We start from the raw sequence: 13860 nt of genomic DNA on the forward strand, positions 1-13860 counted from the left end.
TGTAATCACTCACAAGATTCATGAGTTTTAGTCCTTCCAAGAGTTTGCAATTTTTGTTCTTTAGCCTGTGTGCTTCATCAATAATAACACAACGCCATTCAATTGCATTGAGTTCTGGACAGCCACCAAGAATCATTTCAAAAGTGGTGATAATGGCTTGGAATCTGTATGTACCTCGAATGATACGCCCCTAGAGATTGATCAACAAATAAGGCAATGTGTCACCTTTGTTGAAACCACTCATTTTTCATACTCAAATTCCTGGTTTTGCTACTGAAATATTAATCAGTTGTACCTTAATATCTTGAAATATAAATGACTTCATCTTACCAAAGATGCTAAGTCCTTGACACACTATAATTAACACCAAATCAGTAATTTTCCATTTTTAAGAATGCTATCCTGTTAAACAAATATATTTCCAATTGATTCTACTTTGCCTTCCAACTATCAGAAACTAACCTATAAAAACTATAGCAATAGAAGTGTCACAGTATGCCACATTTTTAACTATGTGAAAAAAATCTTATTATTAAAAATTCGCTGTCATAAAAAAAAGTAATAAAACTAGATGAGATATCATTCTACATTAGCAAATTATGAAAACAGGACTTGTCTGTCAGCAATTTCTTTATTAAAATAACAATAAAAACACGTATATGTTGTCAATGTGCTAGACTCCACTGAACTGACATACAATAGGCCAGCTCTTCAGCAAAACAACTAGCATGCAATAATTCAGGGATGTCAGATACAGCCTGCAGAGCCCTATTGTATGTTCCCCAGTGCTCCCATAGGTCTCGGACTGAACCTACATGCTACATGAGGTACATATTAGATCAGTCCCACTCACTACGCATGATATGTGGGTCTGGGCTGGGACAGGCGCTTCATGTGGTACCTGCATGTGGTACCCGTGTCTGCCCCAAACCAGCCCCAAGTGCTGGATCAGGTCCATGGACTGGCTTCACATCATTTATCCAGCCCATGAAACAACCCCATGCCATTCATCGAGCCCATGAGGCCTTATAAGTTTGACACGTCTGCAATAAATTAATAGTAAAATGAACTACTATCGGTATTGCTTTATCACATAAAATTTCATTAGATGTTTTATATCATTAGATATAATCATATCAGGTATTTCTATAAGATAGCAGACAAGGACATCTAGCACAAAGCAAGTCGTATGTTAAATAATATAATTGTTGAAAACAAAGCAAATTGTTTCAATTTTCAATAAACATTAGTAGCAGAAGTAAAAATCTTGGCAGTGTTCCTTTAAGCTCATTAATGCCCTAAAGAAAATAAATAGCAGCATACATGGCAAGTAAATTCACTTTTTAGACTATACAGAGCTTAAAGAACTTAACTTCTGTTGCCCTCTACTGAGAGAATTCAGGCCTAAATGCTGCAATTGGCTGTGTCTGACATTTACCTAACCCACAAAACCACACTGATGTCAGCTTTGTATTCTGCACATCAATAAAAATGTTGAAGCCAAATAATCTAGTGGAAATGAAATCTTACCACAACCAATTTACAGCACCCATCTATTTAATACATTAAATACTCTGACCAGTGTTAATAAAAAAAACGAAAAGAAAAACAAACCATAATACCTTTTGATAAGAAATGGCTTTTACTATGACATATATCTCTGTTATGTACGGCACGTTTCCTACCTGTTATAGGTTTTAGATAAGTTAGTGAACAAAAGCATCACTACAATACCTGCGAGTCTCTGAAGTACATTTCGTACTGCTGTATCATCTGCCGGCTAACCATGCTCCCATGATACACCACAACATTAATATCAGTCCACGTACGAAATTCTCTTTCCCAATTAGTTATAGTGGAAAGTGGAGCTATGATTAAGAAAGGCCCACGCATACCAGTCAGGAGGATTTCATAGAGGAATGTAATTGACTGAATGGTTTTGCCAAGGCCCATTTCATCTGCTAAAATGCAGTTTCTCCTGAAAATATAAATATATTCGTTATTTAGCTTGAGAGGACTACAAACATTAAACTTTTACTCAAAGCACAGTATCTGAAAATAATTAAAGCTCATTAAAACAGTCTAAAATAAATCATAAAAAGAAAAAAAGTCAGGCGATGCAGAAGATGCTCAAGGGAATCCCATCCTCTGTAATGAATGAATGAAATTGGGTATGTACACCCCCTTGTCTTCAGTCTGCCACAACTATACACTGCATTGAGATTAGGAAGTTAGGAAAGGAAGGAACATACTAACAGACTCTCCTGGCAGCTTCCCTAAAATATTTCTTTCAGACTTAGCTGCCACCAAAGACTTAGAGCACTGATCTACAAGACACGGATTCCCTGTTATGTGTGTGGAATAAAGATCTGTTGGAGGTCCTGTGACACTTTGGAGGACGTAGTGCAAACACCAAGGTGTTAGGGGAGGAAGGAAAAGAACCATGCTATATTCAATGGCACTCAAACATGGTCATTACTATATCACCACCATTTTTTCCCCTACACCTCTAAGCCCTCGTCTATATTACGTAGGTTAAATAACCCTAATTCTTGCAGCCTTTTCTCAGTCTCGTCTCCTAGGCCCCTAATCATTTTGGCTGCCCTGTGCTAGACTCTTTGCAAACTTATTGAAATGTGGGGTCCAAAACTGGACACAGTACTCCATACGAGGCCTCACCAGTGCTGAATAGAGTGGAAAAATCACTTCCCTTAATTTGAAAGTGGCATTCCTGTTAATACAATCCAGGATGCTGTTGGATTTTTTTAGCACCAAAAAGCACACTGTTGGCTCATATTCAGTTTACTGTCCACTGTAACCCTCAGGTCCTTCTCTAGTACTCCAGTCTAGCCAGTCAGTCCCCAGCCTGCATTTGTGCATGTAGTTATTCCATCCCAAGTGCAGAATTTTGTGCCTGTCCTAGCTGAATCTCATCTCACTTGATCGTGGACCATTTCTCCAGTCTATCCAGGTCATTCTGGATCCTAGCCCTGCTACTAGGTGTGTCTGCCATTCCACCTAACTTAGTGTCATCCACAAATTTGCTAAGCAGGCACTCAACCTCATGATCCCAATCATTAATGAAGACGTTGAACAATACTGGACCCAGGGCAGATCCCTGGGGAACCCAAATTAATACTTTCTCTCAACTAGATATTGAGCTATTAAGGACTACTCACTGAGTACCATGATACAACCAGATATGTATCAACCCTACAGTACTTTGGTCAAGTCTATTTCCTTAGCTTGGTAATGAGAATATCATGTCACCAGTGTCAAAAGCCTTGCTAAATTCACAGAATACCACATCCACTGCTCTCCACTCATACACAGAGCCTGTCACTATCATAGAAGGAAATCAGATTGGTTAGGCAAGACTTGCTTTTGGTGAATCCATGCTAACTGTTCCTGATCACCTTGTTCTCCTCTAGGTGCGTCACAATTGATTCCTTGAAAAACTGCTTCATGCTCTTCCTAGGTATAGAGATCAGGCCGACTGGTCTGTAGTTCCCCAGATCTTCCTTCTTCCCCTTCTTAAAGATGGACACTATATTTGTCCTTTTACAGTCATCCAGAACCTCACCCAAGCTCCATGAATTCTCAAAAAAGATAGCCAATGGCTCCAAAATTACCTCAGCCAATTCCTTTAGTAGCCTCCCATCTGGTCCTGCTGACCTGAAATCATCAAGCTTCTCCAAGTAATCCCTAACCTGTTCTGCCATTAGTCAAGACTGTTTGTCTCCTTCCCTATTTCTCCTGCCAACTACATTTGTCATCTGGTAGCTACCCTTTTTGTGAAAGTTAAAGCAAAAAAGACATTAAATACTTCAGTCTGCTCTGGATTATCTGCAGATTGTCATTCACATTCTGTAAGGGACCTATGGAAATACTGGTTTCCCTCTTATTTTGACATACTGTATTTCACAGTGAACAAGTTCAGGTTTGAAGCCAGAATCTTTACTTTAAATTTCCACCTTGACTTATACACAGTATCAATACTTTTGACCCTCCTCCCATGCCAAGCCAACCTTATTAACCTAACATGAGATGGCATTCCTGTGGGCCTTGCCATCGCCATGGAGATGCCCCTTGGCCAGGCACAAAATGCAGCCCCATTCCCTGACAGCCAAGCACAGAGACTGGCCCCATCCCCTGCGAGCGGTACTACTTGGGCTGAAGCAGCTGAACGCCAGCCTCATCTGGTACAACTCAACCCCATATTTCTGAGCCAGAAAGTTAGATCAATTTATACTATGAAAATCCTAACTTTTTGGATCAGAAAAGTGGGGTTGACGTCTACACCATGTCAACCTGTACACTGTGAAATACAGTACCTAAATCTCTTTTTATTACCATTTACGTCCCTTGACACCTCAAACTGCATCTCAAATTGTGCCTTGGCCTTCCTAATTTTTCCCCTACATGCCCATGTGACATTCTTATACTCTTTCCTTGTACTATGGCCAAGTTTCTACATTTTATAGGACTCATTTTTGAGTTTCAACTCCTTGAAGAGATCACCATTTATCCAGGCTGATTTCCTACTGCACTTCCCATTACTTTCTATCTGGATGAGACAAATGATTCTCTGTGGCAAGTATTCAATGGTGACTGATTGGTGCTGTTAACTTTTATAGTAATTCAGTTGTTAAATATTCAAAGCTATCTCTGTGGTTCAAAAGTAGACAGTTGACAGAGTGAAAAGGTCAAATCTCACAGTTGATGCAACTGCCATCAGATATTCTGTCATTTAGGGGAATACCTATGCTCTGGTGACAGAAAGCCTCCTACTGCCAAAACTGTTTTCACACCAGGGGGTCCAACTGCCTTAAGGTGTTAAGGCAGTGGCCTAGCTAACAACAGTGGCCCCTGTTGTTTAAACATAGCCTTGATGGTACAGGAGATTTAAACCCTCACAGCCAGCCTGCCATTACTGGTAATCACCCCATGGTAAGCTCCTGTAATAGCATAGGTATGAGTAAATGTATGCATTTCTTTATGTACTCTCTTTTTTGCTTTGTTATTTTGAAGGGAAGCAGAGGGCACTTCAGTTCTCCAACGTTTTCCTCTACACTTTTCTTGCATTTAAAATCCTGTTGATGCTTTCATTTTGAATTGCTTTCTTACCTCCTCCTCTGAAGGAATAAAGGGAAGCCTACATAAGTAAGTGGTGACTTGTTTCCACTGGTAAGTGTCAAGTTTGGTTTAACCCCCTCCCTGTGGGTTTTGGGTTTTTTTTGGTGTTGCTAAAACCAATACCTCAGGAATCAAAAGGACAGAGATATCCAAAACAAAAAATCATATAGCAAATTCCAAACACAACAATTTCTATTCTTTTTCTTTAAGGTCTTAACTGTTTAGTTAAACACAGATAAATCCACACAAATGTAACTAACAATGCTAATCTATCATTTTAAACCAGGAACCCATTTTAAAATCCATTATGAATAAAATTTACAAAAACCTTCAGAGTGCATACCTATTGTACCAGTTGAACAGGAGCCAATTGAGTCCTTCCAGTTGGTATTCCCTGAGCTGATTGCCATTTTTATATTCCCTAGAATGTTCTATCTTCTTCCAAGAGTTCGGAGGAGGTCGGTCCTTCAGAAAAACACAATATATATTGAGTTAAAAAAAAAAAAATCAATATTTTCCTGTTTTCAAAATGCCTCTTTACATAATATTTCAGAACAAGCGACTCAAAGGATTTTGAATTGGATTGCTCACCCTTTGATTGAAAAGGTATTGCAGTGGTCACTTACTATTGGTTCAATAAAGCAAGACTATTAATTTGTTTTTATTATTCATATGCAAAAATAAATGGCCTCTTAATTTTAAAGTAAATATAACTAACTTCTCGGACTAAGAGATAACAACAGTAAATGACTGCCTTGAATTGTACAAGATGAAAAAAAAAAAAAAGCAAAACCACTCAGAATGAGAGAGTTTAATAAATGCCTGTTAAGATTCTATTTTCTACAGCTAGCTGTTAAATCACATTTTAATTCTCTAAAAAAATGATGAGTTTAAAAAAAAATATTTATATCCCTAATTGGAATGAAAATGCAAAAATTCAAATAGCCACAGGACCCAAACCCATAATATATCATTTTGGAAGCACAGAGCGTGGCCTTTCTGAAATGAAACACGTTCCCTGGAATCTCTGCCAGCCCATCTGGTAGGCTACAGTGGAGTTGGGAACCCTGAAAACCCTGGCAGCAGCTGAATGACTGTCTGTTATAAAATCATAAAAAGTTAGGGTTGGAAGGGACCTCAGGAGGTCATCTAGTCCAACACCCTGCTCTAAAGCAGGGACCATCTCCAATTAGATCATTCCAACCAGGGATTTGTTGAGCTGGGCCCTAAAAGCCTCCGAAGATGGAGATTCCACAACATCTCTAGGTAATCCTAATATTCAACCTAAACTTCCCTTGCTGCAACTTGAGACCATTGCTCCTTGTTCTATCATTTGTAACCACAGAGAACAGTCTAGCTCCATCTTGTTTGTAACTACCCTTCAGGTAGTTAAAGGCTGCTATCAAATCCTCCCTCAGTCTTCTCTTCTGCAAACTAAGTAAGCCCAGTTCCCCCAGCCCCTCCTCATAAATCATGGGCTTCAGCCCCCTAACCATTTTTGTTGCCCTCCACTGGACTCTCTCCAACTTGTCCACATCTTTTCTATAGTGGGGGGTTCAAAATTCAACACAGTACTCCAGATATGGCTTCACTACTGCATAATAGAGGGGAATTATTACTTCCCTTGATATTATGGCAATCCTCCTACTAATGCAATCCAGTATACTAGCAGGGCACACTGCTGATTCATATCCAGCTTACTGTCCACTGTAACCCCCCAGTATTTCTCTGCAGAGCTGCTACTTAACTACTTAGTCCCAAGTCTGTAGCAGAGCATGGGAGTCTTCCATTTTAAGTGCAGGACTTTGCAGTGGTCCTTGCTGAACCTCATGAAATTTCTTTTGGCCCAATCCTCCAATTTGTCTAGTTCACTCTGAATCCTAGCCCTACTCTCTAGTGTATCTACTACCCTCCCTTTGAGCCTGGCATCATTCATGAACTTGTTTAGCGTGCATTCCATCCCATCTTCCAGATCGTTAATGAAGATACTGAACTAAACTGGCCCTAACCGACCCCTGGGCACTCCACTTGATACTAGCTGCCAACTAGACGTTGAGCCATTGACCACCACCCACTGAGCCTGACGATCCAGTAAGCTTTCTATGCACCTTACAGTCCATGCATCCAACTCATACTTCCTTAGCTTGTTTGCAAGAATGCTCTGGGACGCTGTATCAAAAGCCTTGCTAAACTCAAGGTATATCATATCCACTGCTTTCCCTACATCCACAAAACCAGTTATTTCATCAGGTTGGTCAGGCATGACTTGCCCTTGGTGAATCCGTGCTGACTGTTCCCGATTACCTTCTTCTCCAGTACATAGAAATGGATTCATTGAGGAACTGCTCCATGATTTTCCAGGGACTGAGCTGAGGCTGACTGGTCCGTAGTTCCTCAGATCCTCCTTCTTCACTTTCTTAATGATAGGCACTATATTTGCTCTTTTCCAATAGTCGGACCTCCCTGATCACCATGAGTTTTTCAAAGATAATGGCAAGTGGCTCTGCAATCACATCAGCCAACTCCCTCAGCACACTCAGGTGCATTGCATCTGGCCCCATGGATTTGTACATATTCAGCTTTTCTAAATAGTCCTTAACCTGTTCTTTCATCACTGAGGGCTCCTCACCTTCTCCCAAAACTCTGCTGTTTGGTGCAGTAGTCTGGGAGCTGACCTTGACTGTGAAAAATCTAGGTAAAAAGGGCATTCAGTACTTTAGCCTTTTCCTCATCATCTGTCACTAGGTTGGCTCCCCTGTTCAGTAAGGGACCCAACTGTTCCAAATGTTTCATTGCTGCCTATCACTGAATAGCAACAGTGAATCTAATCAGAGCCTTGACAACTTGATACAGGCCATTTAATGTCACTATCACCATTTAGTGGTAAGCAGCAGTAAAATGGACAAGAATCTATTCAGTTTCACTCAGCAGTTTCCATTGTCCTTGAGTCCATTAAACAAGGCTAATGGGCTTCCAGTACCAGGAAGCTTAGTTCTCAGTAATCTGCTGAGTGGGCTAAAGGGAGTTGGGAGCCTGGAATATCAGCAGCCAAACTCTGGGACTCCAGGTTTCACAGCCTACTACGGAATTGGGCAAAAATTTTTTGCAGGAAACCAGAAAGGCCACTGATAGAAACCAGGCAGAGTAACACTGAAATTCTGCCCAGTATCCGTCTGTCTGTTGAAACTGAACCATTTCCACAAAACATTTCTATTTCAATTAATTGGTATTTTCCAACGATAAATGTTTAGTCACAAGTTTTGCCAATCAGCTGCACCATTTATATCATTTGATATTTAGAAGAAATCAAGTTTTTTACTCTACACCTAGGCTATGGGTCAGATCTGCCCCCCCCAGTCCCTTGTCATTCGGCTTCTGGCAAGCCCTGTGGGCCATGGCTCTGCACACAAGATAAGTTGTACAGGACAGTACAAAGCCCAATCTTGGTGCACAGGGTCTTGGTGGGGCCTATGGAGCCTGATTCCAGCTGGGCAGTGTTGGATGGGGCCCCAGGGCCCAACCTCAACATACAGCATGGAGCCTTATCTGGCCTGTGGACTGACCTCATACCATTCATTTGACCTGAGGCTAAAAAACTGTGGGCATCACTGCTCTAAATCACTATCCCTCCCCCCCACACACACACGCACACACCATTATGCAACCAATATCTAAAAAACCCTTCTTCTTATATAGTGACATTTCAAACAAGCAAGTAAGACACAGGGGAACTGAACTGAACTCATTCAAAAGGAAGCTAAAGTGGTCTGTAAGTCTCAATTTTTAAAAAGTATAGCATTAAAAAACAAAGAAATAAAATGCTACAAGAAATCATACAGGATTACATAATTATACAGAAATATTCTCCCTAGCCATTTATTTTTACAATAAACAAAAATCCGTGTTTTAGTATGAAAAATGTAGGTCTTCCACACTGACAATCAAGAGAGATTCTTCAATAAAAATAACTACCACTCTTTTCTCTTCATTTAGTGCTATTAAATCCAATATAATAAGCCAACATTTTGTCTCAAAAGTTATATATTTCTTTCCATGAGACTGCCACTTACGAAGAGAAAAAAAATCCCAACAGTTAGTAGCTAAGGAATCTCTGTTTGTGGATCTTCTGCGGAGAGGAAGCAAGATCTGCTTAACATCCTTGTTGTTTCTAGCTGTGGGCATATATAGTAGTGTGTTTTCTACTTTCTCTGGCTAGTAAGGCTCAAAACCTGTTACCGAGTCATCAGCCTATATGCAACTTTGGAGGCAGAACCAGACCTGTTTATCACTGGCAAAAATGGGGAAAATGTTTTCTAACACGAAAGTTCAAAGTTGAAAGAAACAAATCATATTCACCATACATACTGACTACAAACAAAGTAGGTATATTTTTACCAGTCGCCTTGAGTCAGGCCTGGAAGCTTGCAATTGTTCAAACTCTTCTATTTTTGCTTGATCTACATCTTCTTTCAGCTCCCATGTGCTATCTTCATATGGTAATGAACACCACTTTACTAAATAGTAAACAACAGGCTGCAGAAAAAAAATGTAATCAACTTTTTATTTAGTACACAGATTACTAACATAACCCAATATCTAGGCAGAACATTTAAATAAGACCTGATTAATCCTGATTTTAAAAAATGAAAGGACTTTGCATTACCTCAAGTAATCATGGGTAAGTAGGGCTGGAAGAGATCTCACAGAGTTATCTAGCTAGGCCCCTGCTCAAGGCAGGATGATCCCTGACTAACCATCCTAAAAAGGGTCAGTCTAATTTCCAGGGATGGAGATTCTACAACTCCTTTCAGTAGCCTGTTCCAATGCTTGACCACCCTCACACTCAGAAAGTTCTTTCTAATCCTCAACCTAAGTTTCTTCTATTGCAGTTGAGGCCATTCCTCCCAGACCTGTTCCCTATAGCCACAGAGAAAAGTCTTTCTCCATCCTCTATATAATCACCCTTCAGGTATTTGAACGACGTTATCAAATAAATCCTAACTCAGTCTTTTCTTCTCCAGACTAAGTGATACTATTCCTTTCAACCCATCCTCATAAATCATGCCACTAATCGTTTTTGTCAATGTACATTTCCCTTTGTCATTTTATATCAAAATTACTAACTTTGGAAAAACTTCAAAGAATTTCAGAGACTAAAATGTCATATTATAAGCACATTGAGTGTAGCGATGTCTGACTACTGCTCCCTTGTCATCCAGGCCCTTGTTGACAGAAAAACAGCAGAGTACTACAAGGTTTCACTTGGCCATAGCTTGAAGTGAGAAGATGTGGGATCAAACTGTGTATGACCACAAAGCATCCCCAATGTGTCCCAACAGGACTACTCCTGAGCAGTCCCTAACTATCCACTCCCATATACCAAATACAAAAACATACTGGTGAAGGGGTGACCTCTGACTGGTTGCTGTCAAGACCCTGGTCTCTAGGCATTGATGGCCCTAGAGCAGCTTCAAAAGTGCAACTGTGCATTTGGCATGCATGAGCAGGGCCCAATCAGGAGCATCTCTTTTGTGATATGCTGCAGACACAGCATAGACACACCCTGTAGTTAGGCCATAAGCTGACTCCTCATGGCCTCAGAGAACTGAACTGAAGAAAAAGTCACAAGCTTACAGACTTCAGTAAAATTACTAATAAGGCTCACATAGTTTTTCTTCTCAAGTTCACTAAAATAATGATAAATGTTAGAATCACAAAAGACTGTTTGAGAGTATATCTTTTGGTTTATTTCAGGTTATATATATTTTTAATTTATTTAGTATTTACTTACTTCCCCAGTATCCTTATCTTCACAAAAGGAGACTTCTAATACCCGGTCTACTTCAACATAATCAGGATTAAAAGGTTCTTCCTCCATCTGCAATTCAAGAGTAATATAATGAGTAACGTGGGAATGCCAAGGAGAACTAGACAAATGTTGCAATTTAATATGTTACCTTTCCCTCTACCCAAAGTCTGATTTAGATAGAAATATAAAATGCAACTATTGGTTCCATGTATACCACAAAACTATCACATTCTTTTAGAAACAACTGGCATCAGAGAGAGCTGTAACTCTAGACTAGAAAGCCGCTATCATTTAAGAATGAAGTGCGGTGACGTAGCTGTTGCAGTATAGTACCTACCCCTATTCAGTCTATCTGTCTACAATAACATGCGTCTCAAATGATCACAACTGAAGCTACCCAATGAATCCTGTTTTTAAAATCTGAAAGAACTTTTATTATCACAAATATTATAATTTTCATCAAATTATCTTAAGAAATTTTAGGAAAAACTACAAATGATTCTAAAAAACACAGACTTATTAGCACTAAATTCAACTATTCAAATTAAAAATAAAGTTTTGGCAAGCAACAAAACCTAGTTTACATATCCATTTCTTACTCACATCTGCAAAAAAGTGAGCTCTTTGTGCCTGCCTCAGCTTGAACCGTTTGATTTTTTGCTGGATTCTTTTATCCTTCAAAAGCTGTTGTTCTGTGGCCCATTCACAGTGGAGGTAAGAGCTAAAATTATATAAGAACACGTCAATATTTTAAGAAAATCAACATTTTAACATGTTTTTATCACTGTTTCAACAATATGCAATATTACATAAATATATTAATCCAAACAGAACAGAAATGCATCTTTTAAAGTTTGTATGCACAAAATATGTTCCATCTTTATACAACCATTATCTCTCTATCATACCACAATGTTGGATTTCTTAAATATTATCTTTTCTCCCTCCAGCATGCAAGGAACAACACTGGTCTTGACTCTACAATGTTGCAGGCAGGCAAATCACTCAAAGTGGGTGTAACCACAGCTAAATTAATGGGGCTCTATACAGATGAATGGTTCCACCTGCACATACCATCATACAAGATTGGGACCTTTGTTATTACCCTGAGGTAAACTATTTAATCTATGCAGAAATAGATTTTAGAAAACTTCTCTCTGAATAAAGTTTTGATTATACTGTTCTTGTGTGAAATGAAAACTAACATTATCTGAGTATACTTTCATATTTTTAATTACTGTTTTTCAAGCATCCAATTAAACACTAGATGTATAGAACAATTTCTACACAGTATAGCTGACTCTAAGAATAGGATAAAAGAGAAAAATCTACATCCATCCAGGAAACAAGACCTAGGTAGTTGGTTTTTTTGTCTTTTTAAATAAAAAAAACAAAAAATGCAAACCCCACCCCCCCAAAACAAAAAAGCCCACCCCCCCTAAAACACTCAAGCCTTTTAATCCTGCAATTGTTTAAACTCCCGAACAAGAACGCAATGAAATTACTCACAAGCATGTTTTTGTCTTGGCAATTTTAATGGCTTGGTGGGGAGAGGAAGCATAAATGAGAAAATACCAAAAATGGCTCTTTCCTTATCATCCCTTACTATATTTTTACTTTGGACCAGTGAAATCAGAGGAAAGGTCATCTTGATTGGCTGCTTATTAATAGGAACTGGCTCAGAATCTGAAGGTGGAAGGCAAGTTTGGTGACAGTGGAAGAGAAATGGTAAGAGCCTGTGATCCTGAGGAAATGAAGGGAAAGCAGCAAATAAAAGCACTAGACTTCAGAAAAGCAGACTTTATTAAACTCAGGTGAACAGGATCCTATGGGAGATGAATCTAAAGGAAAAAAGTCCAAGATAACTAACTGCATGTTAAAGAGACAATATTATGGGCACAAATGTATGCTATCCTTACTGAAAAGAAAGAAAAAAAATGCAGTAAGACAGTGGTTTTCAACCTGTGGTTCACAGACTCCTAGGGTTCCAGGGACTATGTCTAAGGGATTCATGAAAAACAACTATGATCAATCAAAAGCATGTGAATACCCACACTTACAATTCAAAAGGGTCCATGCCTCCATTCGAAATTTTTTAGGGGTCTGTAAATAAAAAAAGGTTGAAAACCACTGGTGTAAGACACCTACCTGTCTGGCTAAACTGTGAACTTATCAATTATTTTACTTAAAAAGAAATTACACAAAAAGTGGAAATTGTGATGTGTTGCTAATGCTGAGTATAAAAGTATAGTGTAGGCACGTAGGGAAAAAAAAATCAGCAAGGCTAAGGCCCAAATTGCAATGTAACTAGGAAAGACATAAAAAGTAATAAAAACCATTCCGGAAGTGTACTGGAAGGAAGAGGAAGTCCAAGGAAGTTCAGGTCCTGTACTGGATGGGGAAAGGAATTTATTAATAGAGGATGCAGAAAAGGCTGAAGTGTTTAATGTCTTCTTTTACTTCAGTCATCACCAAAAAAAGACTGAAAGAAAAGACAAAATAACTCAAAAAACAATTATCAGGTGACTGGCACAGTTTGCAGCAAGGAAAGAGAAGGAGAAACCTCAGTCTAGAATAAGGAAAGAACAAGTTGGATGCTAACCTAGATCAGGTGACTGTTTTTAAGTCAGCAGGGTGAGATGAGATTCATTCTGTTTAAGTAATCGCAGAAGCACTGGCTATTATCTTTAAGAACTCATGGAGGTAAGGCAAGATCCCAGAAGACTGGAAAAGGGCAAACTGGTTCCCATCTTAACAAAACTGGACCAAGAAAGCCCCAGGGAATTACAGACTGGTCAGTCTATCCTAAATACTTAAAAAGACACTGGAAACACATCAGTAAGAAATCTATACCCCTACTGGGGTCTCTGGCACGCCAGCTGGAGGAGCTCCAGGCCACAGTCCAGAGACTGCGT

General features: G+C 39.3%; 1 protein-coding gene across 7 annotated transcripts in view; it reads right to left on the minus strand.

Moving 5' to 3' along the window:
- The window catches only part of CHD9 (chromodomain helicase DNA binding protein 9), a 192787-nt gene that overhangs the window by 73859 nt on the left and 105068 nt on the right, over positions 1 to 13860 (minus strand). For all 7 annotated transcript variants that reach the window (XM_019535722.1, XM_019535721.1, XM_019535719.1 and 4 more), the window contains 6 exons: positions 11549 to 11666; positions 10928 to 11014; positions 9532 to 9669; positions 5480 to 5601; positions 1735 to 1978; positions 14 to 190 (listed from right to left, as the gene is read on the minus strand). In XM_019535722.1, the coding sequence (XP_019391267.1) occupies positions 14 to 190; positions 1735 to 1978; positions 5480 to 5601; positions 9532 to 9669; positions 10928 to 11014; positions 11549 to 11666 (886 nt within the window). The remainder of the gene's footprint in view (positions 1 to 13; positions 191 to 1734; positions 1979 to 5479; positions 5602 to 9531; positions 9670 to 10927; positions 11015 to 11548; positions 11667 to 13860) is intronic.

This window comes from Crocodylus porosus, unplaced genomic scaffold, assembly GCF_001723895.1.
Source record: "Crocodylus porosus isolate Cpor-Errol unplaced genomic scaffold, CroPor_comp1, whole genome shotgun sequence".
In the NCBI taxonomy this organism is placed as follows: domain Eukaryota; kingdom Metazoa; phylum Chordata; order Crocodylia; family Crocodylidae; genus Crocodylus; species Crocodylus porosus.